The sequence below is a fragment of the Dendrobium catenatum genome, unplaced genomic scaffold, assembly GCF_001605985.2.
Source record: "Dendrobium catenatum unplaced genomic scaffold, ASM160598v2 fragScaff_scaffold_1056, whole genome shotgun sequence".
In the NCBI taxonomy this organism is placed as follows: domain Eukaryota; kingdom Viridiplantae; phylum Streptophyta; class Magnoliopsida; order Asparagales; family Orchidaceae; genus Dendrobium; species Dendrobium catenatum.
In genome coordinates, this window is record NW_021319518.1 from 7,891,216 (window position 1) to 7,918,001 (window position 26,786).

General features: G+C 36.0%; 2 protein-coding genes across 5 annotated transcripts in view; both read left to right on the plus strand.

The window, feature by feature from the left end:
• The window catches only part of LOC110104998 (transcriptional corepressor SEUSS-like), a 27,540-nt gene extending 16,669 nt beyond the window's left edge, over nt 1-10,871 (plus strand). For 2 of the 3 annotated variants that reach the window (XM_020834328.2, XM_028698200.1), the window contains exons 8-10: nt 1,063-1,156; nt 8,934-9,003; nt 9,400-10,871. In XM_020834328.2, coding sequence (XP_020689987.1) covers nt 1,063-1,156; nt 8,934-9,003; nt 9,400-10,175 — 940 coding nt within the window. In that variant the 3' untranslated portion in view covers nt 10,176-10,871. The remainder of the gene's footprint in view (nt 1-1,062; nt 1,157-8,933; nt 9,004-9,399) is intronic. The other variant, XM_028698201.1, reaches the window with a different exon arrangement.
• Nucleotides 10,872-19,936: 9,065 nt separating this feature from the next.
• LOC110104990 (diphthine methyltransferase homolog) lies at nt 19,937-26,675 on the plus strand. 2 transcript variants are annotated; one of them, XM_020834319.2, is made up of 3 exons: nt 19,937-20,738; nt 20,979-21,732; nt 26,419-26,675. In XM_020834319.2, the coding sequence occupies exons 1-2, from the start codon at nt 20,408-20,410 to the stop codon at nt 21,692-21,694; spliced, it is 1,047 nt and encodes a 348-aa protein (XP_020689978.1). In that variant the 5' UTR covers nt 19,937-20,407; the 3' UTR covers nt 21,695-21,732; nt 26,419-26,675. The 2 variants fall into 2 exon arrangements, with proteins under 2 accessions (XP_020689978.1, XP_020689979.1); XM_020834320.2 differs by having other exon boundaries at nt 26,426-26,675.
• Nucleotides 26,676-26,786: the final 111 nt, after the last annotated feature.

Consider the following 26,786-nt stretch of genomic DNA (forward strand, 5'->3'; position numbering starts at 1 on the left):
CCTGAAACCACCAAAAAACAAGAGTGAGCTACAACAGCTCAGCAGTGAACAGCAACAAACCTCCAAATCAAAATTCTTCAGACTCCAAAACAAACTCAATGCAGACAGAAAATCAGAGATCAGAAATCGGAAACGGAATCGTAAAAGATATCAAATCAGACATATTCAGAACGAACAGAACAAAATCAGAGCAGATACAACAGAATCACATAATCTAGAATCCAGTCGTACAGAATTTGAAATTTCAAATGAAAAACCTTGAACACCAATCCACCGGTAGAACTCACAAAGAGATCTCCGACGGTCTCCTCTTCAAGAACTCACAAAGAGATCTTTAGAGGTTTCATGAACTCACAAAGAGAACAAAGAGCAAATTTTCATTTCTTCCAAAAACTTTGTATTACATGAGAAAAGGGCCATATATATATAGGCCACCAAATGACAAAGAAAATAAAAGACTAAAATGCCCCTTGGGCTACAATAGCTACCAAATACCCATAAGGGCAAAAACGAAAAAAATATAAAATAAAAATAAACTACTACATAAAATGATGAAAATACATATCATGATCGTGGTCGTCGATCTCCGGCATCTCCTGAAGATACATGTGTCGAAATCGCTGCTGATGTCCCCATCAGAGAGACTATTTGGATTAATTTATATAGCCAAGAGGCTAAATTGTCCACATATGAATGGTTGGGGAATCATTTTGGGATGTAACACTATCAAACAATAACTAGATTGAGAGAATTAAACAAATATCTCGTAAGAATCGTATACATTTTTCAAATTTTGAGATGTGACCAGAAAATTGTTAGATTGAGATAGAAATAGTGCAAATGATAATATTGAAATAATTTTATTTCTTGAAACGACTATTAGATGTTATTTGAAAATATATGGAAAAAATGTATACGATATACAAAACAACCCAAAAAAGGTAAACAAGCTGTAGTAAGCATCCATTTTTTATTTTAACAAATATGACTTGCCATGTTTGGGCTCTAATAGCGTGAACTTAATTTTTTTTTTTTTTAAATGTTGATTGGATCTTCTTGCAGCTTTGTTTCTTCTGCTCGCCAGTTAGCTAAAGCTTTGGAGGTGCCACTGGTTAATGATTTGGGATATACAAAAAGATATGTACGTTGCCTGCAGGTATGATGCTTATCCCTTTTATTGATGAGACCACATTTAATTGTGATCTTGTGTGTTCGATAGGTATTTCCTGAAGCGCATGTTTTGCAATCACGTCAGTGCTTGGTTATGTTTAGATTCCACTCATTCTAGCCTTTTTAAATAAAAAAAGTTTAATTGTGCTGTCATATTCCAGTGAAGCTACCAGAACGCCATATGTTATGCTAAATGAAACTGATCATGGTTAGGGAATATTTACTTGCAATTTGCAAATGACAAATGGAGATAAGTTTTGTTAGATTTTTACCTTTAATCAGAAGTGATCAAAATTTAAAATGGATTTAAACTCTATGAACCCCCCAAAGCTAAGTATTTGAGTATAAAAATATGAACAGAAATGCAATGTGGCCAATGATTTTGATGACTATGCAAAATGAGCCATGATGGTTACCATTCAAACTCTAACTGATCTCTAATATGCTTTTCATGAGCTTTTACAAGGTCTGCTTGTGACTTGGACGACAATAATGCATATTTTGGCGAAAAAGAATTCATCAAGGGCATCCTCATATGAATGATATAATTCATTAACTATTGAAAAATATGATTCTTTCTATAAAATAGGCAAGATATTCCATCAGAAACCCGTCATGTATCTTGTCTAGAAAGAAAATATTGGATATCAAAATTTAGGTTCTTTTCTTAATTTAGGTTGATAGTGCCTTATTTTATTGTACAAATCTCTTACTTTTTGAACCAAATATTGTGTCATGATGAAATCTTGAATATTTATTTTGCACTTTGGATGGGATTTGGAGGTTTGATGGCGTAACTCAGACTTGAGACCCGTAACTCAGACTCTTGAGACCCTACGGGTAGACTCTAACAATCTACAACCTTGATGGCGTAATGTCATTATGGATAGAAAATTGTAATCCTTTCTTTCCATTTTCAAATAAATTAGTAAGAATTAGCGGAAAAGGATGGTTTGTGAATAGGAACTCAAATAGTTTGATAAAGCTAATTTTGACTATGATAATGAGTGTTTAATTTAAGTGAGATCAAATTGTTGGAGTCATTTTGATCAATCACATCAATATTTAATTTGTTGGTGGCTTGCATGGAGTGATACAATACATTTCACTTGCTATGCTAATTTATTATAATTTGATGAAAAGTTATATGCAGGTCTAATTATGCATTTAAATTAGGGTCATTGAAATTGGTCTTTCAAACAATACTCCTATAATGTTCGTTTTGCATCGTCAATTATACTCTATTCTTTTTTTTTTCAAAAAATTATATCCTTAATGTATAAGTAATTTTCTCAATTTTTTATAAATTTAAGGTTCGTAGTTATTGGTAGTGTGAAAGAAAGCTATATTTATTGTGTTGTTTGTATTTATTTTATATTATTTGTTCATTCCTCTCAGAGGGTCCTCTAGCGGGCAAAACACAAGAAAGTACTTTTCTCTGCCACATGGTATAAAAAAAGAGTTATACCTGATCATAGACATTGCTACCTCTCCTCTCATTTCTTTCTTTGAAAGTACCTAATGTTGCTCCTATGCGTGAGTACTTTTGCCCGCCCATACTCACAAGCCTTGCCTTGGTCTTGCTAACCTGCAATCTCTCATGCCTGCACTCTCCTATCTCTATAATTGCACTCACCCATACCAACAACTACACGTATGCCTGCCTACTATTGCCATAGTTTCTAGATCTACTGTTTTAAAACCATTACCTTTTCTTTATTCTTAGTGTTGTCATCCATGGGCCTCTCTTCTTTCCTTTCCTTAAGATGAAGCTCATATCCATAGTTTGTACATCAAACTTAATGGTACTAAATATCTTTTATGGTCTAGAAATTTCTAATTTCTCATGGGATATCGTGAGCAACTCATTCATTCTTTGCATCTAGAATGGTCAAACAACACCAAATATGTTAAATGTCAAGCTTTCACCTATTCTATTCTTACGTGGATGCACAATAACCTTGAACCCACTATTGATCTACCATCATGTTTCAAGATATTGCAAAGGGGATGTGGGATATTCTTTATTTTACCTTCAAACTCTCTTGTGCATGCACTCCATCTCTCTATTCAGGAGCATTACAACTTGAAGGAAAAATGGGTTGAAATTTTTTAATGTTGTTACTAATTAATCCATGATTCAACTACTTGAAAAAAGCATAAAATAAAAATAAGGAATTCCTTGTTGTCAAATTGCTCTAGGCTTTTTTCGTTCCTATAATTTTTTCAAGCTCAATTATAGGAAAACATTATTGCCACAAATATCTCCACTTCTCTCTCCTAGGTTCTTTAGATCCTTAGTTACTTGCTCCGTGTTCTTTTAATCATGATTAGATTGTTCTTATCATTGAAATAATCATCGTGGTTGGAACTTCTTTCATCTTGTTAAATGCGTGCAAGGAAAATTCACTTGTCCAATTATTATTAGGAAAAGTTTGGTGATCTTGTATCAACTTAGCATGTCTTCTCCATCATTTTTTCTTGTTCTACATAATTCCACCTGTGTCCTTCAGGTTGAATGAACTGTTTCCAAGAGGACAATGACTGCATGTTATTGAGTGCATGTTATTGCATTCTGAGTTGAACATCTCATCATCTCATGTTGTTTCCTTCATTGGCTTGAATAAAACTGCTCAATTGCTCATTCTAGTTTTTTCTTGCGTTTAAAATTTTGGTGCTACTTCTCATATGATAGATAACCGATAATTATTTTCATCACTTATCATGACATCTCTTCCCCCATTATTATTAGTAATGAGTCTCCTTCTTTTGATATTTGGAAAAGGATTTTTCCATCCCTCATTCTCATGAATAATAGACACTATTTGCATGTCTCACAATCTTCTATAAATCTTTTGTCTGCATATTGTCTTACAAAAACTATTCAATAACCCTTTATCCTTATTATGGTTTCAGGACCTCAACATGAAGTCGATTGATGGAGATGTTTAAATTGGAGGTATTTATTATCTCATTGTCGTTTTTTTTCGACTTCATTGTCCTTTTCTATTTTCTCACATTAGTGTCATTGTTGTCTAGGCCATCCTCAATCTCACCATCTTTGGGGCTTCACTCATGTACTATCCTTTGTTTCAAAACTTGGATGTGAATCCTGTGACTATGGTACACATCATCGCGTTCCCTTTCCCTTATTAGCCTCTTCACGTAGCACTGCACCATTACCCTTGGTAAATTTAGATATCTAATTTGTTATTTTTTCCTTCATGGATGACCTCACCAATGGAGAAGAAGGATTCATGTAGTTGACCCCATGTAGTGAGATGAAGACTTGATGTTGTTGTTGTTGTTGAATGACCACAATATGGTTACTTTGATTTTCTTGTTGAAGTAATGGTCAGAAGTCTTCTATATGTTCTAACTTTTATTATATAAATACAAATTTACATATTCAAATTAAAATCAATCGTATTGATAGTGCTTTTAATATATCCAATCTCCTTTTCACTCATTTTCTGCTGAGAACAGTATTATCTATTAATCATGATGTCCAAATACATCCCAACAAAATGAAGTGGTTATACTAGTATCATCTTTAAGTTGCTCTAACCTTAATGTTTCTCATTAAAAATGCTCCGTGACATGTTTGGGGAGATGCCATCCTCATTTCCTACTACTTTATTAATTGTGCCCTGCTATTTTTGGTTATGTTACTTCATTATCCCCACAAATCTCTTTACTTGGAGAGTTTTTAAATGTGCTTCCTTGGTTCACTTTCTATGCCCAGTTAGTGATAAGCTCTGTCCTCCTGCCATTCGACGTATTTTTTAGGCTATTCTCTTACTTGGAGAAAGTGGAGGAGCCAAGAGTTTTTCTTAATGAGGGCATATGAATTACGTTTATTTTTTGGAAGGGGCACAAATTGAATGTTTATCATTTAAAATATTAAACAATAATGGCTTCTTAGTATTTATCTATTTGAAAGATATATTAAAATTTAGGGTGGCTTGTGCTCCCTTAGCCCCTTCCTAAGTTTTCCTTTGCTTAGAGAGTTTATCAATGCTATGATTCATTTACAAGATGGATATATTTTTGTCAATGTTACCTTTCATGAACTATCTCCTGCTCTCACATTTCATCTTCTATCAGCACTTCCCATGTTTCTCTACCTCTTATAATGCTTGTGTTTGCTGTTCATTCCTCATATGTTTATGCTTGATGGCCATGTCCGTTTTCTATTGAAGCATTTCCATCCCTTTCATCTATTATGATTGAACATTCACCCAAAATTGAACCCCAGATTGACATCCGCATCTTTCTTTTTTTGTTTGGTTTGCTTATCTTTTTATTGTTTCTATTCTTAGGATATGTAAGGAGTTTACTTAATTGGTGGTGATATATACATAGGTCCATGACATAGACTACTTTCAAACTCTCTTGATGCTAGACTTAAGTTTATTTGTTCTCTTCTCTCCATTGTCATTAATTAGGTGGATTGTTGCAAATGGATGAGTAATTATTCTCTCTATGGGGAGCTCGCTAAAGTTTTTAATATGAAGCAATCTCATGGGCATGTTGCTGAGGTGGAACAAAAACTATAAGCAATCTTATGGGCATGTTGTTCAGGTGGAACAAAAATTCACTCTTAACTGTCGCGCGAATCTCTGGTTTTAGTTCCTTCATAAAGTTTCCCCTCTAGCATGATCTCAGAAAGGCGGTCCAATTGGCTAGCAATGTACTCAAACCTCTCCCGATACTCTCTATCATTGAATCATCTTGTGTCAAGGCTAAGAATTGCTCGTAAAAGTCTCTTCCTCTTCCAGTTCGGAATCGTTCTACCATGCAACCTTGAACTCCCTCCAACTTTGTATGGGTCGTCGCATTTCCCTCCACTGATACCAAGCCAAAGTCTTCCCTTCCAAGCATCGGCTAGCTGCCGTCAGTCTCTCCTCCATCAACCTATTGACAATAACGTACATTTTCACCATGTAGATCCACCCATGTGCATCCTCCCCCTAAAAAATAGGCATCTTCAATTTCCTCACTCTCAGATATCCTCTTTCAACCATGATTTGTCCTAAATTTCCCACTCCCCAAGGGGGTGGTTCCCTCCAATTGTGCCAATCATCCCTCCTCCGCTTGCATCCAAACCTTTCTTCACTAACCCAACTTCTCCCTTCAAATTCAGCACCTCTTTGATTATATTCAACCCCTCCCCTTTCAAATTTGACACCTCTTCGATCATAATCAACTCATCGCTTATCAAATTCAGCCACACTTCTTTCAATCTCAATACCCCTCCACTCATGCCCAACCCCTTCACGCCTCTCCACATACCCTTTATCCGACTCCTCCCTTGGAAGCCCTAGGGGAGGCATATTTTCTGTTCCCTCCAAAATCTTCACATATTGATCTTCGTTTCGTCTAATCGGCTTAGGGTTTTCCCCACTTCCTTGGTTGTCGGGGCCTTCCTTCACCTCTGAAGGCGATATTTTGATTTGGCCCTCGGGCACTTTTTTCAACATATTTTCAAATCGAACTTATCATGTATGGCTGAAATATCTTTTTTTAAATCTGAAACTTGAGTTTGGAGATTTGAAATTTTAGATTTCATTTATCCGATTTCCCCTTCCAATACTTCTACCTTTCTTCCCGCATAAGTCCCCGGATTTTTGTTAGGCTCGAAAATTCGGATTTCCACCACAAAAGCAGCAAATACAACTGTTCAAAGCAACGTTTTAAAAGACGAAATCGGGAATCGAGGCGTTTTGGCTAAGCGAGGCGAGGCTTAAGCCTCGAGGCGGATCGAGGCGTAAGCCTAAAAAATGATAAAAATAAAGTAATTAATAGTGCCGAGCATATACCGCTCGGTACCGAGCATGTACCGCTCGGTACTGAGCGGTATTGGCGCGGTACCGAGCATGTACTGAGCAATATCGAGCATGTACCTAGTGGTACTGGCTTGGTACCGAGCGTGTACCTAGTGGTACCGAGCATGTACCGCTCAGTACCGAGCATATAATTGCTCAGTACCGAGCGGTTCTGGCTCGGTACCGAGCATGAACTGAGCGGTACAAGCTACTCAATAATTATTATTAATACTATTAATTATATATTTAATAATATATATTTTAATTTATATTAAGTAGGCTAATTATATTAATATTTAATTAATAATTATATTACTAATTAGTCAATTAATTTATGCACTAATTATACTATTAAGTATTTAATTAATTTGCTTAATTATTAATATTTAAATTATATTAATTAAGTTAATCAATAATAACTTAGCTGCGTATAGGGTTTGCCTTTCATCTTCTCTTTTCGTCCTTGTTGTTCGGTTTCGTTGCTTCATAGGAGTTGTAGAGATTACACGCGTCGCTTCTTTGGCTCCTTTGTGGCTGTTCGACTGCGCTCCTTCGACGACTTTCCCTTCATATCGGATCATAAGTTACGACATTTTGATAAGAAGAAACAACGGGAGCTCGTTGGCTTTGAAGGTAACTTTCTCCCTTTCAAGGCGCTGCCTCGATACGCCTCGGCGCCTCACGTATTGAGGCGTACGCCTCCGTGGAAAAAGGTGTAAGCCTCGCCTGGACGTTCGAGGCTTAAGCCTCAGTTCGTCCGACCTCCGCCTCGAGGCGTCCGCCTCGAACGCCTTTTTAATCGATGGTTCAAAGGAGAAAAATCGTTGCCGGAATCAGCCCAAACGGCCCCAAAACAGTCCCGGACACTGCTTAGGCTCGAAAATTCGGATTTCCACCACAAAAAATGTTAAAAACAGCTGTTTGAAGCAGAAAAAGCTGCGGCATGAATCAGCCCAAACAGCCCCCGGACACCGCTCTAATATCAATTTGTTAGGAAACACTTGAAGATCTGAAGAATTTCCTATCAATCTTTGAAAAACAGCAAAAATTCTCTGCAAGAATCCACACAAAATAAGGAAAAACTAGATAATTTGTATTATTTGATGAAATAGAAACCGAAAATACTAATATACAATTGATCCTCTATTCGAGAGGAGGATCTCTCTCCCAAATCTCTAGACGCCGCTAGAACCCAAAAACTTAAGGGACCTCAAATTTCAGCCAAATTCAAGATGCCCTAACCCTAGGAAAACAAACTATTTAATGCATACATTCAAAAAGGAAATCTCTAAATAATCACTTCATTCAAAATTCCCTCTGAACTCCCCAAAAATCCTTCCTAAACAAATTCCCTGGGACCCGGCGGCTTGAAAGGCGCGTACAGTAGGCTGAACTCTTCCGTCTCTATTACTCATGAGCCGGTCCATACAGGACTGATTGGACCGGTCTACCATCTTTATCTTCCCAAATATTTATTTTTTAAATTATCTTTTAATTGATTTGGAGGAGCTTAAGCCCCGAGCTTTTTCATAATTTTCCTACCAATTGAGTATTTTAATAGCAATCACTCTAGCACTAAATCTATTAAATTCAATAATTTTATCTGTTCAACTCTTTATCTAGTACTAGCAAACCCCTTTTAATTAGGTTGCTACTTATAACCTTCCTAAATAACCTTAAAATTTTCTCATTTACATTTAGTTTCTTGTACATATTGTAGCTGTTTAAGTATTTTTTGTTGCTAAGCATTTTATGTAAAAAAACTTATAAGATTATTTTTTTGGCTGCTTGTGCCATTCATGCCGGCCTTATTCCCTTGCTCTTTTCTCCCCTGGCATGTTCAATTAATACTCTGTACTCTACCTTTCTAAACCGCTTGCTATGAAGTGAGCAATTATGTCAATAGATGGTTTACCAAAAGCTCTCCTTTTGCAGATATCTGAAGTTGTTCATAGCATGAAGGATCTGATTGACTACAGCAGGGAAACCGGGACTGGACCGATGGGTTAGTTCCTATTTTGTTATCTTTAAGTGCATGCCTTCATTGTGAGCTGGTCTCTCCAAAAATGCGGTCTTACGCAAGAATACTAGTTGTAGTTGTGTGGAAAATTATATGTCAATTCAAGTCTCACTCCATATAGCTCTGTTGCCTCCAAAAAGATATGGATTATTAATCCACGCTACTCCATTGGCAGCAATATAATGTAATGGTTGGCAGTGCACTGAACCTTAGTTTCCGTGGAAGTGATGGGTTTTGAATTGTTCATGTTTGATAAAAATGTTATTGCAGTCTGGTAGCTATGTTCTTATGATTGATTAACTAGTTAATCTATATACATTTTTTTTAAGATTATTTTTTACTGATTTTTATTAACAATTAACTATACCTTTTGTTTTACAGACAGCTTGATGAAGTTTCCTAAAAGAAGTTCCATATCACCTGGCTTACATTCTCAACAAACTCTGCAACAAGATACTCAACAAAATGTGATGCAGAACTCAAGTCAGAACACTCAGAGTTCACATGGAACTGGACTTATAAACAATTCTCATAATGCTCCATCATTGGCCTCAACATCTGGAACTCCTATGGTAGGCCTTCTCCATCAGAATTCAATGAAAATGATGCAAGAACACCAGATGAATAGCCTGAACGGTGTATTTGCCAGTGACCAGATCCCATCAGCCAGCTCTTCTAACTCAATTCCACCGTCCCAACCCAATTCATCATCTCCATTCTCCCTAACTCCTACTTCAAATAACAGTATAGCTCCATCACCCCACATCTCTCGCATGAATTGTGTCCCTACTGACTCGCACAGTTCTTCTGTACAGCAAATATTGCAAGAAATGATGTCTTCTCAGCTAAATAGTGTTAGCGCAATGACTGGTTCTGCACCGGCCAGTCTGAATGGTGGCAATTGCTTAGTTGGGAACGAAAGAGCCAACACTCTAACTAACAATATTGGTGTCGTTGGTGGCATGAGTGGGTTAAGAGCAGCCATGACAAATAATGCTATGAACATAAACGGCAGGGTTGGAATAAATCACATTTCTCGGGATCCATCAGTAATTAGTCAGTACCAGCAACAAGATATGGGAAACAGATTGGTGCGTGGACTCGGGTCAGTTAGCAGCTTTGATAATCTGCAGTTTGATTGGAAGTCCTCTCCATGACTGGTTAATTGCTACATTTGTATATTCGTTCTTCAATTAAGGCTTCGTTTGGGACGGTTTTAAGCTGCTTTATGAAGCAGTAAGAAAGCAGTCCCAAACGATGCCTAAGTTATTGAGAAGCAGCTTCTTTCAGCTTTGTCTCGCCCATCCAATCATCAGGAAGGAATGATACAGCACTGCTTCTATGCCTCAGGGTTTTCTATATTCCTTTAACTTCTAACTTAACAGTGGCAGAGCAAAATGAGTTGAGTGAAATACGAGGTCCTTTTACTCATTTTTTCTACTTTCTAGTACGATAAGAGAGGAATGGAAGAGAGGAGGGCTGCTTCACATGTCGGCCAATTGTCTTATTTCAACAGCATCACGACACAAGCTAAGGGCATATTGACCTTATTACAGAGACGTCACACTCAAAGTTAATGTAAGCTTCTCTAAACCTACAGGGTTTTGTAAACCATCGTTCCACTACTAGTTCTTGCTGTAATTTATGTGTAGCCAAAAGCGTGAAGAGGATTATGGTTTATATATTTGAAGAGGTGCTTTGAGTGTGATTATGGTGCTTCACTTTGCTTGAAAAGCTTCAACGTTTACTGTACTTGTTTGCATATATATATATACTTAGTCGAGAAGTGCAAATGTAACATTTTTATAGCAATGAACTGTCGGAATTTACTTACTGAACATACTTTAACATAACCAGCATGCTTTCTTAATAACTTTTGGCAGGTCATTTGTTGTCAACGTGCAAGTTTAGGCGTGATTTATGGTGAGTACTCAGCTACTTGGATGGCACATTTTTATTTTTCTTGTATTTAAATTGATTTGTGATGTGAGATCTTGTGCTTGCTTGTAGGGGTTTCATTAGAGGTATCAAAATAGGTTTTCGGGTTAGATTTGGATTCAATACGGAATTGACCCGCCTTTTGTTGACCCAACCCGATTTAACAAACATGTAAGAAATCCAAACATAGCTCAACGCGCCCCGAAATTGAGTTGATCCGACCTACTAACCTGCAATGTAGCCAGGCGCGAGCACATGTGGTGGAGGGAGGGGCAATAATGGGTACGGATGTGGGTGCATACACGAGCACGGGAGGGATCACTGTGGGATCGCTATGGGCAAGGGGGTGACTTCGGATTTTCTGGGTTTATTCAACTCGACCCAATTTTGAAAATGGGTCAAAAAATGAAACTCAAACCTAACCCTTTTGTAAAATAGGTTGACTTGAACTCAAAATTTTTTGGGTCGGATTCGGGTTGGATTTTAAGTCAGGTCAAATATTGTCACCCTTAGGTTTTACATAGAGGTTCTAATATATGTCTTAAAAAAATGTTGATATTTATAATTGTTGCGTCATCGAATGTTCATAGCGTTAGAGAAATATAAAGTTTAATGTCTTAGCTTTGTATGAAAATTCAGCACACAATCAGATAAAATAGATGTATAGTTTATAAAAGACACCATGGTGTTTACATGGAAACTCTTGAAAAGGGAAAAAATTATGGGGCCTGACCTAATTTGAATGAATTCACTAGTATTTGCAATCGATTATAAGTGAAGCCATTCCTTGAGGGGAAGGCCTTGACTTAATGTAGTAAATATACATAATATAGAATTCATTATATGGTGGGAATTGTAATAATTATTATTGACATGTTCGTTTAGTCGATAGGATCGTAGTCGGCGGGCGACGTAGGTCGGAAAGACTGTAGTCGAATGACGGTGGTAGGAAGGATTATAGTCGGTAGGCGACGAAGGTCAGAAAGATAATTGTTAGGCGATGGATGTTGGAAATATCATAATAGATAGACGATGAAGGTCAGTAAGACTTGTATTGTGACGGAGGTCGGAACGACCGTAGTCGGCAGACAATAGTGGTTAGAAAGACTATTGCTGACGAGGGAGGCCAGAAGAATTGTAGTCGACATACAACAATGGTCAGAAAGACTTTTGTTTAGCGACAAAGGATGGAAGGACCATAATCGGCAGACGATGAAGGTCAAAAAGATCATTTTCTGGAGGTTGGAAGGATCATAGTTGACATGTGATGTAGATCATAAATAGTATTGTCCGAAGGCGGAGGTCAGAAGGATCGTAGTTGGTGGGCGATAGTGGTCATAAAGATCATTGTCTAGCAATGGAGGTCGAAAGGACCGTAGTCGGCGGGCGACAGTGGTCAGATAGACCGTTGTCTGAAGACGGAGGTCAGAGGGATTGTAGTCAGTGGGCGACAATGGTCATAAAGACCGTTATCTAGCGACGGAGGTCAAAATGATCATAGTTGACGGGCGATGGTGGTCACTGGTCAGAAAGGTCGTTATATGGCAACGAAGGTCATAAAGACTATTGTCTGACGATAGAGGTCGAAATGATCGTAATCGGCAAACGATAATGATCATAAAGATCGTTGTCTGGCGACGGAGATCGGAAGAACAATAGTTTGCAGGAGACAGTGGTCATAAAGATCGTTGTCTGAAGACAAAGGTCGAAAAGACCGTTGATAGTTAGTGGCAGGGTGTAAATCCAACATGAGTTTGCTGTCGGGCAGAAGTCCGACGTCAATCATTGTTCGGGAGGAAGTCCGACATTAGTCGGTGGCTGGGCATGTGTCCAATAATAATTGGAAGCCGGACGGAAGTCCAGCTTCAGTCGGTGGCCGAGTGGAAGTCCATTGTTAGTCGGTGACCGGACACAAGTCTAGTGTTAGTCGGGCGACGATCGATGGTTCGCAGATGATTGAGGAGTCTGGTGGCAAAAGAACTCTAGTTTCTTATTCTTCCTTTTCTTTCTTGCTTCCATCCTTCCTCCCCTCTTAATGAAGAATTAGGGGTTTATTTATAATTTCCTAGGAGTGACATGACCAATACATGGAGGGAGATTAAAGATATGTTGGGAGTGGTTTGAATGAAAGACCGATTTTGATCCTATTGATCGTGGACCATTTATTGGGCATTTGAATATCTTAATGATATTAGAATTTGACTATCTTGGGCTCATTGGATTCATCTTGTTGGGCTGCTCGATTCAACTATAAACATGTCACATTTGAAATTCGTTTGGTAATCCAAATTATGGTTTGAACCTTTCAAAGGCGTTTCAGGTCTTTAATTTGGACTCATTTGGGCTTGGATTGAGTCGAATTTGGTGTCATTGGGTTTGTATTTTTGAGATGTTCAGTTCAACTGTTAGTTTGCTAAAATCAGAATTCAGATTACCCCATATTTAATTTTGATTTTGCCTAGAGATTTATCCTTGATCAAGATAATTTTTTAATTATATATGAATAGTAATTTGGAATATAACAAAAATTTGTGATGATGTTTATGTGAAATATATAGGATGTAAAATTATAATTATACTTGAAGGATTATATATATTTATATGAATTACGCAATAAAAGTATAAATCACTTGATGTTTATTAAAAATGTGATTTTGAATTTTAGGGGATCGAATATATGCAAATTTACAAAATCAATTGTTTTAAGGTGATCCGTATCTGCCCTGCCCAAACTCAAAGTTCTTGTTATAATTTTTAACTTTATATTGAGATTATTTAAAAATTTTAAAACTTATTCTAATAAAATTTATATCAAAATGTCCTCACATAATATTTTTCATTCAAAGGCTCATGGGATATCTGCAATTACTTATAAATATTTCTCTAAAATACTACTCAGGCTCTCTCTCTAGAGTTTTTATTTGGTTCGGTCAACCGAATGAGAGAAATATTCGGTCGCAGGCAAAAATCGCGCGGTACCGAAGTGTACCGAGTTTTTCAGGCTCTCTCTCTGGAGTTTTTATTTGGTTCGGTCAATAGAATGAGAGAAACATTCGGTCGCAAATCGGTACACCTCGGTACAGCGCGATTTTTGCCTGCGACCGGATGTTTCTCTGCATCCGGTCGGAGGACGTAATAATTGTTCAAAAAACTCGATACACCTCGGTACAACGTGATTTTTGCCTGCGACCGGATGTTCCGGTCGGAAGACGTAATAATTGTTTTTTTTTTTTTTTGGGACATTTAGGCCAATTAAGGCAAACTCACACACACAACGCATACACATAGACTCGAACCTTGAACCTCTTAGTTGGAAGCCTAAGCTCTCAACCAATAGGCCAAGGAGAGTTGTGTACGTAATAATTGTTCCTCTCTCTGGCTCTCTGCTCCCCGTCCTTGAAGAGCAGAACCGTAGGTTAAAATTATAATAGGGTTAAAATTGTTAAATATAAATATATGATTAAAAAAATTTAAAATAAAATAAGAAAAAGAATATGCTAATAATATTCTTTTTTTTATGTTAGAAAATGAAGTTCGATTGGAGTCAAGTTACTGCATTTTGGAGTTTTACTGCATTTTGGAGTGGAAAATGAGTTTTTCGGTTGGAGATGCCCTAACACGCCACCTTACCTGCAAACTCCTTCATGAGATCGCCGACCACCGGCTCCACCAACTTGCAAGGCCAGCTGAAGGAGCCCGGAACTGCACGATCACGGGGACCTCGCTGTCAATAATATGCTCCTTCCAGGTCTCGTCGGTAACATCCAGCACTGCAGAAGTAATTTAGCTTGAGAATAGAAGTTACATTTGGCTTTGCAAAGATTTTAGTTTTTTTACCTTCATCCACTATGTTCTTAGATCTGCAGACGAAGAATTGCTTTTGCTCGTTCTTCTTTGTTGATTCGAAGTGGAAAGATTTAATTGGGATGAGGATATGGGAAGAAGGCCGGGTTTGATGATGGCTTTTTCTTAGAGAAGATGAGGTGACGGTGGGAGTGGAAGGCAGAGGCTTCTGAAGAAGCGGTGCTCAAGCTGAAGCAGACTTTCATGGCCATGGATGCATGGCCGCCTTTCACTTTCCTTTTCTTTCTCTTTGTTCTGATTCAGTGCTTCAGGACGGTTTAGGGAGAAGAAAAGCAGAAGCTAAGGGTGCTTTTGGGTAGGGGTGTCAATATTTGACACGACCCGAAATCGATTTGAAAAAATTCGGGTTAGGGTTAACCCGAACCCGAAACGGGCCGGGTTTGGGTTCAACAAATCAACCCGTTTTAAAAATCGGGTCGGGTTCAAGTCGACAGTTGACCCAACAACCCAGAATTGACCCGAAAACTCATATTTGACCCATAAACTTGAGATTGACCCTTTTTGACCCGAAAATCGAAGATTGATTTGATTTTTGGCCTGAAAACTAACAATTTTGGGTCAACTCCTAGTCATTCGTGTTGGGTCAGGTTGACCCGGATTCGTGTTCGGGTCCGAGAACCTGACCCGTTTTTTTAAAACGGGTCGGGTTCGGGTTCACCCGAATAATACCGGGTTCGACCCGAACCCGACCCGTTGACCCGAATTGACACCCCTACTTTTGGGTGGCCATTGTTGTATCAACCGGAGATTAATCAGAATGTGCCACATCACCCATTGCTTGGTACTATTGATGTGACGTATTCTGGTTGGTCTCCAGACGACGTTCTGTGTTCGATTTTCGCGCATAATAATTTCTCCTTCATTGGATACCTATATAAAAAATAATTTATGATAAAAATTTATTTAGAATATTTCTAGCAAAAAAATATTTAAAATATAATATAATTTTAAATATTTTTGAATTATTTTATTTTTGTAGGCGTTTAAAACTATCTTGCAAATCTTGAAGGCCTAATTTCTAATATATTAACAATTGTATTACATTTTGATCAAAATGTTGCTCAAATAATTTAAATCAAATTTTATTTTTGCTCCAACATGAAAACGGTTGAATGGGTTCCTCATTAGGAGTTCAAATGAATTGCACATTGAATAATAAGATATAAACCCTTCAAGATTTTATATAAAATTTGAATTTTTAATTTATATCCATATGAACTAAACTAGTTTTGGGATTTCCTCTTCTTTCCATTGATTTTTTTTGGAGTTTCTGAAAAGCTTCAAATATATTAGGAGAAAGATTGATGTAAATATGATTTATTTATATTTAGGAGTTTATATTTCTTATGGCTAAAATTTCTTTTATTTAATTACATTTTCTTTTATAATTGAGACCACATTAAATGTCATTATTTGAATTGAATTTTGAGGGTGGGATATTTTCCAATGACCTGGTTAGGAGAGTAGAGGTATTAGATCTGACTTATGTTAAGAAATGTAGAGGCAGACCTAAAAAGACTTGGTTAGAAAATATTAGGAATGACCTTTCTTTATTAGATTTAAACGAGAATTTGACCTTTAATAGGACACAATTGAGAAAAAATATTCATGTAGCCGACCCCACGTAGTGGGATAAAAGCTTGATGTTGTTGTTGTTGTTGATGATGTTTAAAAACAAAGATCAAATGATTTGTCTAACATCTTCAATCAATCTTATGTACCCATCCTATTAAATTTAGAGGGCTTCTTGCTATAATTTCATTGTAGCTTGAGTTTTAACAAAGTAATTTATATTTTGTTCTAAAATGATTGGGGTTGATTTTCGATTTGACAATGTCTTTGTTGCAAAGCCTTATTCTATGTTGCATATATATCTGACTCAATAGATTATTTTTGTCTTTATTTTTGAAGTTGGATCTCATATTTCATTGGTGATTAAACCAATTAGTGGAGTAATTATTGTCCTATCGATAGGCTTCTCTCACAATGGAAGCTCTAACTTAAGCATGAATTCTTAATTAGTATTAAACTCCCTTAAAAGAGAGATTTTCAACATGTGCAAAATTTATTTACTTGAACACCTTTAAGCTTGTCCAAATTAATTAGTTTATGGATTGTATTACCAACCTAACAATTTAGAAAATTCATAACTTTAAGCTAATCCATTTATGTTTAATGTGAAAAAATGAGCCTTACATAATTAGAGGAAGGCCATTTAAAAAAAAAAAGAGTTTGGGCTACTAGAATTGGAGCCTGCTAATTTAGGTTGGTTGAATTTTTAGCTTTATTTCGTTCTAAGTTAAGCATTAATTCGGCTTTCTTACTACTTTTTATTACATTTTTTTTTCAAAACTGCTTTATAAAACATTACGAAAGAAGTCCCAAATGAAGCCTGAGTTAAGCTGATAGGCTTGTTAGCTTTATACGATCAAATTTCTTTTGCAAACTTCTCCATTGGTGCAAAGTATAATTTTATTTCTAAGGGATTGGTAACTTTTTATTGGTCTAAGGTTGATTCGATTGGCTTCTCATCACACTCAATATCAACCTAAAGTTATACATTCATCCAACTTGTAACAGATTGATGCGATGTTTTACCTTAGACAGTTTGGATGCTTACATGACTATATATCATATATCACTACTTGTTCTTGAGTATGATATTTTTACAACTAGATTCTCATTTTAAAATAAATCTAGGCTTTATTGAGACCTCAATTATTTGGGCTCATTTTCCTTTTGGAATCTCTCTCTCTCTCTCTCTCTCAACATGACATCAAATTTAATTTAATTCAACTATGCCCGACTTACTTTTTTCTCTATAAATTTTACATAGAAGTGGCATCAAATTTAATTCACCATGCAAGGTTTTCATTCTTTAATTTTAAATATTTATTGTAATAATATTCTCCATTTCATTTATAGATATTCTTATAGCATAAATCCGACTTGCCCCATGATCTTGGACCTACATTGTTGCCATGATGAGCACATTCATGTTATAGTTTATAGCCGTTTACATTTTCATTAAGTTGTCTTGAGCTTGGAATCATATTTTTTCTAACTCAGGTAGATGCTTGAGCTTGAACAACCCATATTTTAGAATTTGTCATTGAATCTTATCCTAAATTATTCTAAGTCATCTCATCACATTTGCTTCAATCTTTACTTCATTCAACGGACAATTGGGTCGTCTTCTCCAGTGGCGGAGCTAGAAAATATATCTAAGGGGGGTCTAATTTTTTTTTTTTTAATTTTCCTTCAACTTTTTACATCCAGGGTTAGGACCAATATAATTAGTATTAAAAATGATAAAACTTTGATAGTGAATTAGTTTATTTTCTTCCTTCAAAAAATGACTTCAATCATCAAATCACTTGATTTTTGCTAGAACATGTTTAATATATTAACTAAATATGTGATATTAAAAATCTCATGCACAAAAAAAAATCATAAAATCTCTTTAAGATCAAATCAATATAGGATTAAGATAATATATCAATCAAGAAAAAAAATATAAATGAATATGAAATTAAATTAGGAGTGATTTGAATGGATGATCAATATTGATGGTGGATCGTTTATTGGGCATTTAAATGTCTTAGTGATATTAGAATTCGGCGATCTTGGGCTCGTTGGATTCGTCTTGTCTAGCCGCTTGATTTGACTATAAGAATGTCATGTTTGGAAACCATTTGGTAAAACAAATTATGGTTTGAACCTTTCAAATATGTTTCGGGTCTTTGATTTGGAGTCATTTGGGTTCGGATTGAGTTGAATTTGGTGTTGTTAGGTTCGTATTTTAGAGACATTCAGTTCGACTATAAGTTTACTGAAATCGGAGTTCATATGGTCTCCGATTTAATTCTTAAAGTTTCCAACTCAATTTTGTCTTAAGATTAAAAAATAAAAAATTTCATTTTTTTTAGAGGGGGGCACGTGCCCCCCCTTGCCCCCGCCTCCCTCTGCCCATGGGCAAATTATTGCATCAGGTCACCTGACAGAGAGATGCGCTCGGTCTCTCTCTGTCTACAGTAACTTGCGCTTTACTGTAGCACTGCTACAGTAAAGCGCAGGTTACTGTAGACAGAGAGAGACCGAACGCATCTCTGCGTTCGGTCACCTGACGCAATAATTTGCCCTGCCGCCCATGGTCTTCTCTAATCATCTTTAGAACATCTGACATCTCCACTTTGAGTAAGCAAACTTGGGATAATAAGTAACTACTATCACCCGCTGACTTGTGGCTCCTCATTTAAGAACTATCATATAACTTCCACACTCACTTTAATGATGTGTTTGTTTATGCAATCATTAACCATTCATGCCAAAGAAAACGAGGCCAAAAAATTGATGCCCTAACAAATCATATAAGTCCACCCACAATGAGGCTCTTCACAAACATCTTCTCATCTGTATATCTCGACCATTATCCTCTTCCTATTAATCTTTGATCTCGATCTTAAATAATTACTTCATGCTTGTCTATATTGCTTAAATCTTTTTTTTTTTAGGTTTAATAGATGTTAAATATAATTAAATACATGTAAATTGGCTTCTTGTTTCAAGATTTAAGGATTTATATGATTTTAATAATCTTATTATATTTATTTTACATGTATCAAATTTAATAATACTAGTTAAATTATAATTAGTTTCATAAAATATTTCAATTGATAATTAATTAGTAATTTAATATGTTAATTAAATAATAAAATATAAATTTAGACAAATTAAGTACAAAATAAAAAATAAATCAATTAACTTAAAATAAAAAAAATTATTAGGATTAATTTAATTTCCTTAATAACATATATTTCTAATTTATTTGATTGAATATTAATAATTTCAATTGATCAATTTTTTCTATCAATTCTAATAATATAAAACAAATTATAATTAGCTCATAATTAATTATTAATTAACAGTTTATAAAATAAAATAAACATAATAGATTCTATTTAATAAAATTATTTTGTTTTAAATAGTATATTTAAAATTAATTAACTTAATTATTTATATTAATCTAATGTTTTTATTAATATGAAATAAAGTGGTATGTATGAAAATTCCCTTAATATAAATATAAATGATGCTAGTCATTTTAGATGCGAACGACTCGTCTTCCTCCCCAAATTCCTGAAACCCTAGACGACAAACAAGCGTGGAAGTCGCCATGGGCGTTCGCTTGATAAGCATCGACGGGACCAGACGTGTGTGAAGAAGAAGACTTCGTGAGACTTGCAGCTTTAAGTTAATTCTGTCCACTCTGAGGATCTACTAAATCCGGAATTCTGTAGGATTTTGAATGTTCTTTTGTACCGTTTGTCAGGATTTAGCTTAAATCCTGCCTAAATTATGCGTAAATCCTATTATCCAACAGCCCCTAGAGTACTATTCCAATTATAGATTCCGTCTTCCAGTTGTTTAGGGCTTTGGTTTTACTCTGCCAAGGAGTTGCAATATTCTCTGCTTTCTCCATTTTCCTTGACACTAGCATACTCTTTATCGCTCTTTCGTCACCAATTCAATTCGAGGTTGAGGAAACTTTTCATTGCTCCACTATTAAGTAAGAAAGAAGAGAGTGATGGATATTGCGTCTTTCGATCTGGATGGCAATGCCGATGCCGTCGAGTTCTGTCCGTATCCAACATTGCATCAAATCCTTGCTGCAGCTACCTACACTTTACAGCAAGATGAAAATCAGCCCATCCGCTCCGGAAGCATATCCCTCTTCTCAGCCACCTCTTCTGGCCTCAAGCTGCTTGATCGCGTGCAAACCCCCGGCATCTTTGATATCAAGTGGAATTCTGGTTCCCGTGAAACAAATGGCACAAGCAATAACATTGCCCACCATCCCTTGCTCGCCCAGGCCACTTCTGATGGATTTCTCACCCTTTACAGTTTACATCCCATTGGTATGATCATGCAAATTGTTCCAAATCTCGTACTGTTTTTACCCAGTTTTTTATCAATTTTGTTATTTTGCTTAATTAACTCTATAGTTCCGAAGGATTACAAAAAAAGTTTTTTTTTGTCAATTCAACTTATTTTGCACACAATTTTGCTTGCAATATATAATTTTCATTATAGGATAGAAAACAAAGGTTTTTTTATCTGCTCAACTTAATTTGCACACAATTTTGCTTGCATTTCAGATTTTTCTTTGTCAGAAGTTTGTAAAGAAGAAGTCAGCTCTTCTATGTGCTTGTGTGTGGATTGGGGCTCCAATGGCAGCTCAATTTCAGTAGGTCTTTCTGATGGCTGCGTTTCAACTCTTGCACTCCGGGAGGACCAGTTGCAGATAACACAATCCTGGTCAGCCCATGAATATGAAACTTGGACGGTTTTGTTTGATGCTTGCCAGTCTCAACTATTGTACACAGGATCGGATGATTGCTCTTTCAGCTGTTGGGATTTGAGGCAAAAGTCTTCATCATCAATGGCTTTTCGAAATTCTAAATCCCATAAGATGGGAGTCTGCAGTATCGCACAGTGCCCCAGTGATTCCACCAAGTTACTCACAGGGAGCTATGATGAGTTTCTTCGGGTCTGGGATGTCAGATGTATTTCTAGACCTGTCATGGAGAATTCTGTGTGTTTAGGAGGAGGAGTATGGAGACTAAAGTATCATCCATTGGTTGGAGGCTTGGTGTTGGCGGCATGCATGCACAATGGTTTTGCTATTGTGAAAATAGATGGAGAGAATATTAACATATTGGAAACTTATACTAAGCACGATTCACTAGCATATGGAGCTGATTGGCAAAGAGCTGCGTGTGTGGAAGATGGAAATAAAAGTGGATTGCTTGTTGCTACGTGCTCATTCTATGATCGGCTTCTAAGAATATGGAAACCATATAGTTTGGAATGAAGATATTACTTGCCTCTTATTTATTTGCATATTGTCAGGTGAATGAATGCTAACTCTAATTTTTTCAAATTTTATTTTGTTTCCCAAATTTAAAATAAATTATGGTGCCAAAATGCAATTTTCTTTGTTGATCTAACCTTGTGGTGAGTTGTGTTAGGATGGAATATTGTTGGTAGGGGTGTCAAAATGGGATGACAGGTCGGGTTTAGGTTTGACCCGAAATTGGCCTAAATCAAATTTAGTTAACTTGAATCCCACTCCTTTTATAAACAGGTCAAAATCTCCAATCCGAACACGGCCCACTTGCAACTTGAATGATTCGAAATCGACTTGTTAACCCATTTTGATTAAATTATTTTATAACTTATTAATTTTAAAATTAAAGATATTTGATAAAAAATAAGGAGATTACACCCATAAGTAAAAAAAAAAAAGATAAAAAATATTAAACAAATAATTTTTGAGTCAAAAGCGGGTTCGTGGGTCAACCAGAATCTGACTCGTTTATTAAACATGCCAGAAAACCCAACCTGAACCTGACTCGTTTATAAAACGGGTTAACCAGAACTTTGAATTTTTAGGATCGTATTCTGGTCGGGTTGACACCACTAATTTGCAGACCACCTAAAAGTGTCATTAAAGCTAGCTCTTCATATAGCTATAAAATTCAATCAAATTATGTTCAATTAATGTTTAGGGCGGGCAAAAAAAAAAAGATGATTATGTTAGCCTGATGCAATGATGTTATCTTACAACTAAACCCAAAAAAAGTTTCCAATAACAACAACATCAACATCAACATCAAGGTTTTTTCCCACTGTGGGGTCAGTTACATGAATCCTGTCTCCATTGTGTTATGTTAATAGTCAAATTCTCATTTAAATCTAACAAAGAAAAGGTTATTTCTAATATTTCTTAATCAAATCTTTTTAGGTCAACCTCCACCTTTCTTTACATAGGCTACATCTAATACATCTACTCTTTTAATCGGGTCATCGGAAGGCCTAGTTTGTTCTACTCTGCATTTGATGAGGTTACTAGATTTACATTGATCATGCCTATTTTGCTTCCGTTCTTATTTTCTTACGGTTTATTTGTCTTAATTCTTAAACATTTATCTTTTTTTTGTTTTTATTTAGATAAAAAAATGTTTGGTCAGTGTTTTTAATCATTTACTATTTTAAAAAATAAATCAAGTTATTTTTAAAACACCCAAAATAACTTTACGTGCTCTCGTTATTTTTAAAACATGAATTCTTTGCTACCCAACAGTGCGCACCACACCAGCTAGCCCCACACTTTTTGCTGGCGAACCCTATGTGCCAGCCTCCATCGTCAATTGTTGCCGCCTTATATTCAATGAAAATAAACATAATCTATATTTAAAGTATCAAACATGATTTTATTAAGACATATTGATGAATTGCAAAATTAAAAAAAATAAGAAGTGCCTTTTGGTTGGAACTGTTTACTTGCTTGGAGGAAGTACAAACTTACCCTAACGTAAGTGCATTTGAATTAAAAATTTTTTTGGAGGTTTTTCAATAAATTTATATTGATGAAGTTAATATTGCTTTAGAATTTTAAAAATGTTTTGCAAAATAATATTTGATAGATGTTTTTTGACTTTGTTTAAAAGAAAATGAGGGTCAACTCAGGTCACACAAAGCACCATGAAAGCAAACAGCCTAGCTAAACATCCATGATTTGTTAATCATGTCAAAAAGCTTCCAAGAGACGCTCATCAAAGCTCTCCAATATCTGAAATAAAATTGGGCGTATTTCACTGGGGGAAGGATGCAATAGTATCCATTCCTGAAACCATCCTATCATCACATTCATCAACTATAACATGTTGAACGAACTGCTCTTTGTCATTTTTGTAAGCGATGGCATCTAAATGAGCAAAATATTAATTGACCTAAAGGGTGTTTAGGCGTTCTCATGTTCCATCAAACATTAACATGGCTAGTTCATGACATGCAAAACCTGGGGTGAGACAGTCATATTGCAAGGGTTCAATGAGCTAGTCTAAAAGACTTTGGGTTTTTTTTTTGCCCTCCCTCTCAAATTCGAGAGTCTCCACACTAAGGCAAGATTCCTTTTCATTAACTGTGATGCCTCATCTAGGGTTCTATTGGATAGATATTGTCTGAATCAATATAGGGTGCGTTTGGGACGTTTGCAGCCATCTGTAAAATAGGTTGTGAAGTTGGTGTATAGAAAATTGCTTTTTGAAGTTGTTGTACATAAATTAGTATAATTTGTTTGGGAAGTATAATTGTTTACCTGCTGTGTTGCAACTGTATAAGCATAAATGACTTTGATACCCTTATATATATTTAGATGATAACAACATTATATTGCACTCAATATTAAGAGTAAAATTCTCGTTCAAATATAATTGTTGCATCCTGGAGTATTCGCGGTAGTAGAAAAATATGAAGTTTAGCATCTTAGCATTGTACGAAGATCTAATACGCACACATATAAAAAGAGAGGGTGCTTCATTCACTAGAGACGATGTTACGAAACTTTTGGACAGCAATAGTTAACTTAAAGTGTCCATGATTGATCATGCTTACAAATAAATGATGTAATCATAATAGAGGGTGCAAGAGTTGAAACATATGATGAATACAATAACACCTTTACTATCAGTGGAAATCCGCAAGTAATGAAAACTGAAAGGTGTATGCAGTTGATTGCAAGTGAATATCAACGGTGCAAGTTCATCATGCAAGCTACAATTTATTCTCAAGGATGATGAAGGATTTGAAGTGATTGCATGACTCACACATAAGCAATAGAGCTGCAAGGTATATGAGACAACGTCTTGTGTTCAAGCTTAATGCATATGCAAAAGCTTGTAACAACTGTTAAGATACTCATACAACCTATAGTAAGGCAGTAGGAAGAATATACATCTATCTTCTACAAGCAGGGAAATTCAACTTGCGGTGAACTGAAAGGTGTGGCGTGTTTGAATAATTCAAAGAGAACACAACTCCTGTGTAGTTAATACTATTCAGCCATAGGCAAATACACTGGTCTTCCACAAACAAATGTAGAAGATGAACAACAAATTCAAACACCTACAGGTCGTTGTAGTAGACTTGTTGTACAAACAACAAGCTATCTCCGAGCAAGGGTAGCAAACATATGGCAAATGCAAGCGCCTACAAGCCTTTATAGAAGACTCATAGTGTATTCAACACATCACTTACAAGCAAATATAGAAGGATCGCCAAATATGAACCCCTACGAGTTTTTGTAGAAGACCTATCAAATATTTCAAAAATGCTCCAACACATGCGCTGTGATATATAGGGGTGTCAATAGTTGACACGACCCGAAAACCCGACTCGAATCTGACCAAAAAATTTTGAGTTAGGGTCAACTGTTTGTCAAACAGGTCGGGTTCAGGTTCAAGAAGCCGGCCCATTTCAAAAATCGGGTCGGACGAGTTGACCTGAAAACTCGAGATTGATCCAGAACTGACCCGCAGTCCTGAGAATAAACCAAAACCCGCTAGAACGCGGTAACATGAAATCCTAGATTTCAAATCTCGTTGACCCGATTCCCTGCTGGGCTGCCCACACTCGTGAGTCGCGAGTCAAGTCACCATCCGCCTCTCCCGCCGTTTCGCGTCGCCTCTCTTGCCGTCCGGCACTCCTCCAGCCCAGGTATTCTTCCCGAAACTTGCCGCTGTTGACGTCTTGAAGAACTAGGCCTTTATGTAGATCAATGGCATATAAATGCAAGGTGATACCATCCTTTCTAGTGCCTTTATGTAGTAGCAATGATTAGCGCTATATCTATGGATGTCAATAATTTGATTGAAGCCACCTAACTTTTGATACCATTGGTGAAGAGCTTTGTGTTAAGTCATAGAGGCTTTTATTAAGCTTAAAGATAATGCTTTCTTTTCAAAGTACAATGAACCTATTAGGCTAAACATTTAAGTGTCTTATTGCAAGCCTTCATAAAATAAAGTAGTCTTTAAGACGATTTTTTCTAGGTAGAAGTGTTTTGTAGCTGTATGATGCTTAACATTGATTATATAGTAGTTAGGACCACAAGAGAGAACAATTATGTAAAGTATATACATTTTATTGGAAGCCTTTCACCACTAGCCACGCCTTATACCTTTCATTACTCCAATTATGCTCCTCCTTGACTTCAAATAAATTCATTTATTTTGAAAGGCTTTCCTATTTATTGATAGCTTTGTCAATATCATGGCATTGTTTTTGTTGAGAGAATGCATTTCTTCATTCATCACTAGCCAGTAGCCACCATTTAGGAGAAAATTTCATTGATATCATTTCTTCATATCATTAAGGTCACCTTTATTAATAAGCAATAAATATCATTGAAAAGGAGAATAAATTGTTTGTAAACTTTGGAATTCATTGTGATACCCTAAAATTTTATTATATGTTTGCTTGGCTCTAGCTAATATTGAATGTTCTGTGGCATCTCTCATCTACTATGAATTTTAGTAGCCTCTTCTAATTTATTTTGCTTCATACGCAAAGTTTTTTATTTAGTGCTGCTTGACCTATCTTTGTACATTACATTTTTATTTAAAATTTTATTTCTATTGCTATTTACTTTTTTAATTTTCAATATCTCATAAATGAAATCATTAGAGCCATATCTAATAAAGAATAATTTATTTGATTTTGTTTTTTTTCCTAATACATTGATTAAATGCATAGGAGGCAGCATATGACATTCATATTTGAGAGCTAGACATACCTCCTTGTCTAACCAGGCTTCTTCTGAAAGCCAAGGGATGAGAGCTACGAAAAATCCTTCATTTGTAATTTCTATTGTGTTTTTCTTATCTAATGCTTCTCACCATTTCATTCAGAGTCATGCTTATTCTTTTAGCAACTCTGTTTTATTTAAGAGTTCTGGAATAGTTCTTCCATGTGAATCCTATTTGCACAGCAATATTATTAAAGCTCCATTCCTTCATGTTATCTACTATTATTAGATTATAAGCATTTGTTATTGGCAAAAGTTTGTTCTTAACTAAGAGTTTTAACTTCATTAAGGGCATCTCCAATCAAACGCCAAACAT

Bases quoted from the DNA above. Each gene is read 5' to 3' on its own strand.
- LOC110104990 (XM_020834319.2), top strand. From the start codon at position 20,408: ATGGATATTGCGTCTTTCGATCTGGATGGCAATGCCGATGCCGTCGAG. The intron at 20,739-20,978 runs GTATGATCATGC...CTTGCATTTCAG, and splicing joins TTACAGTTTACATCCCATTG to ATTTTTCTTTGTCAGAAGTT.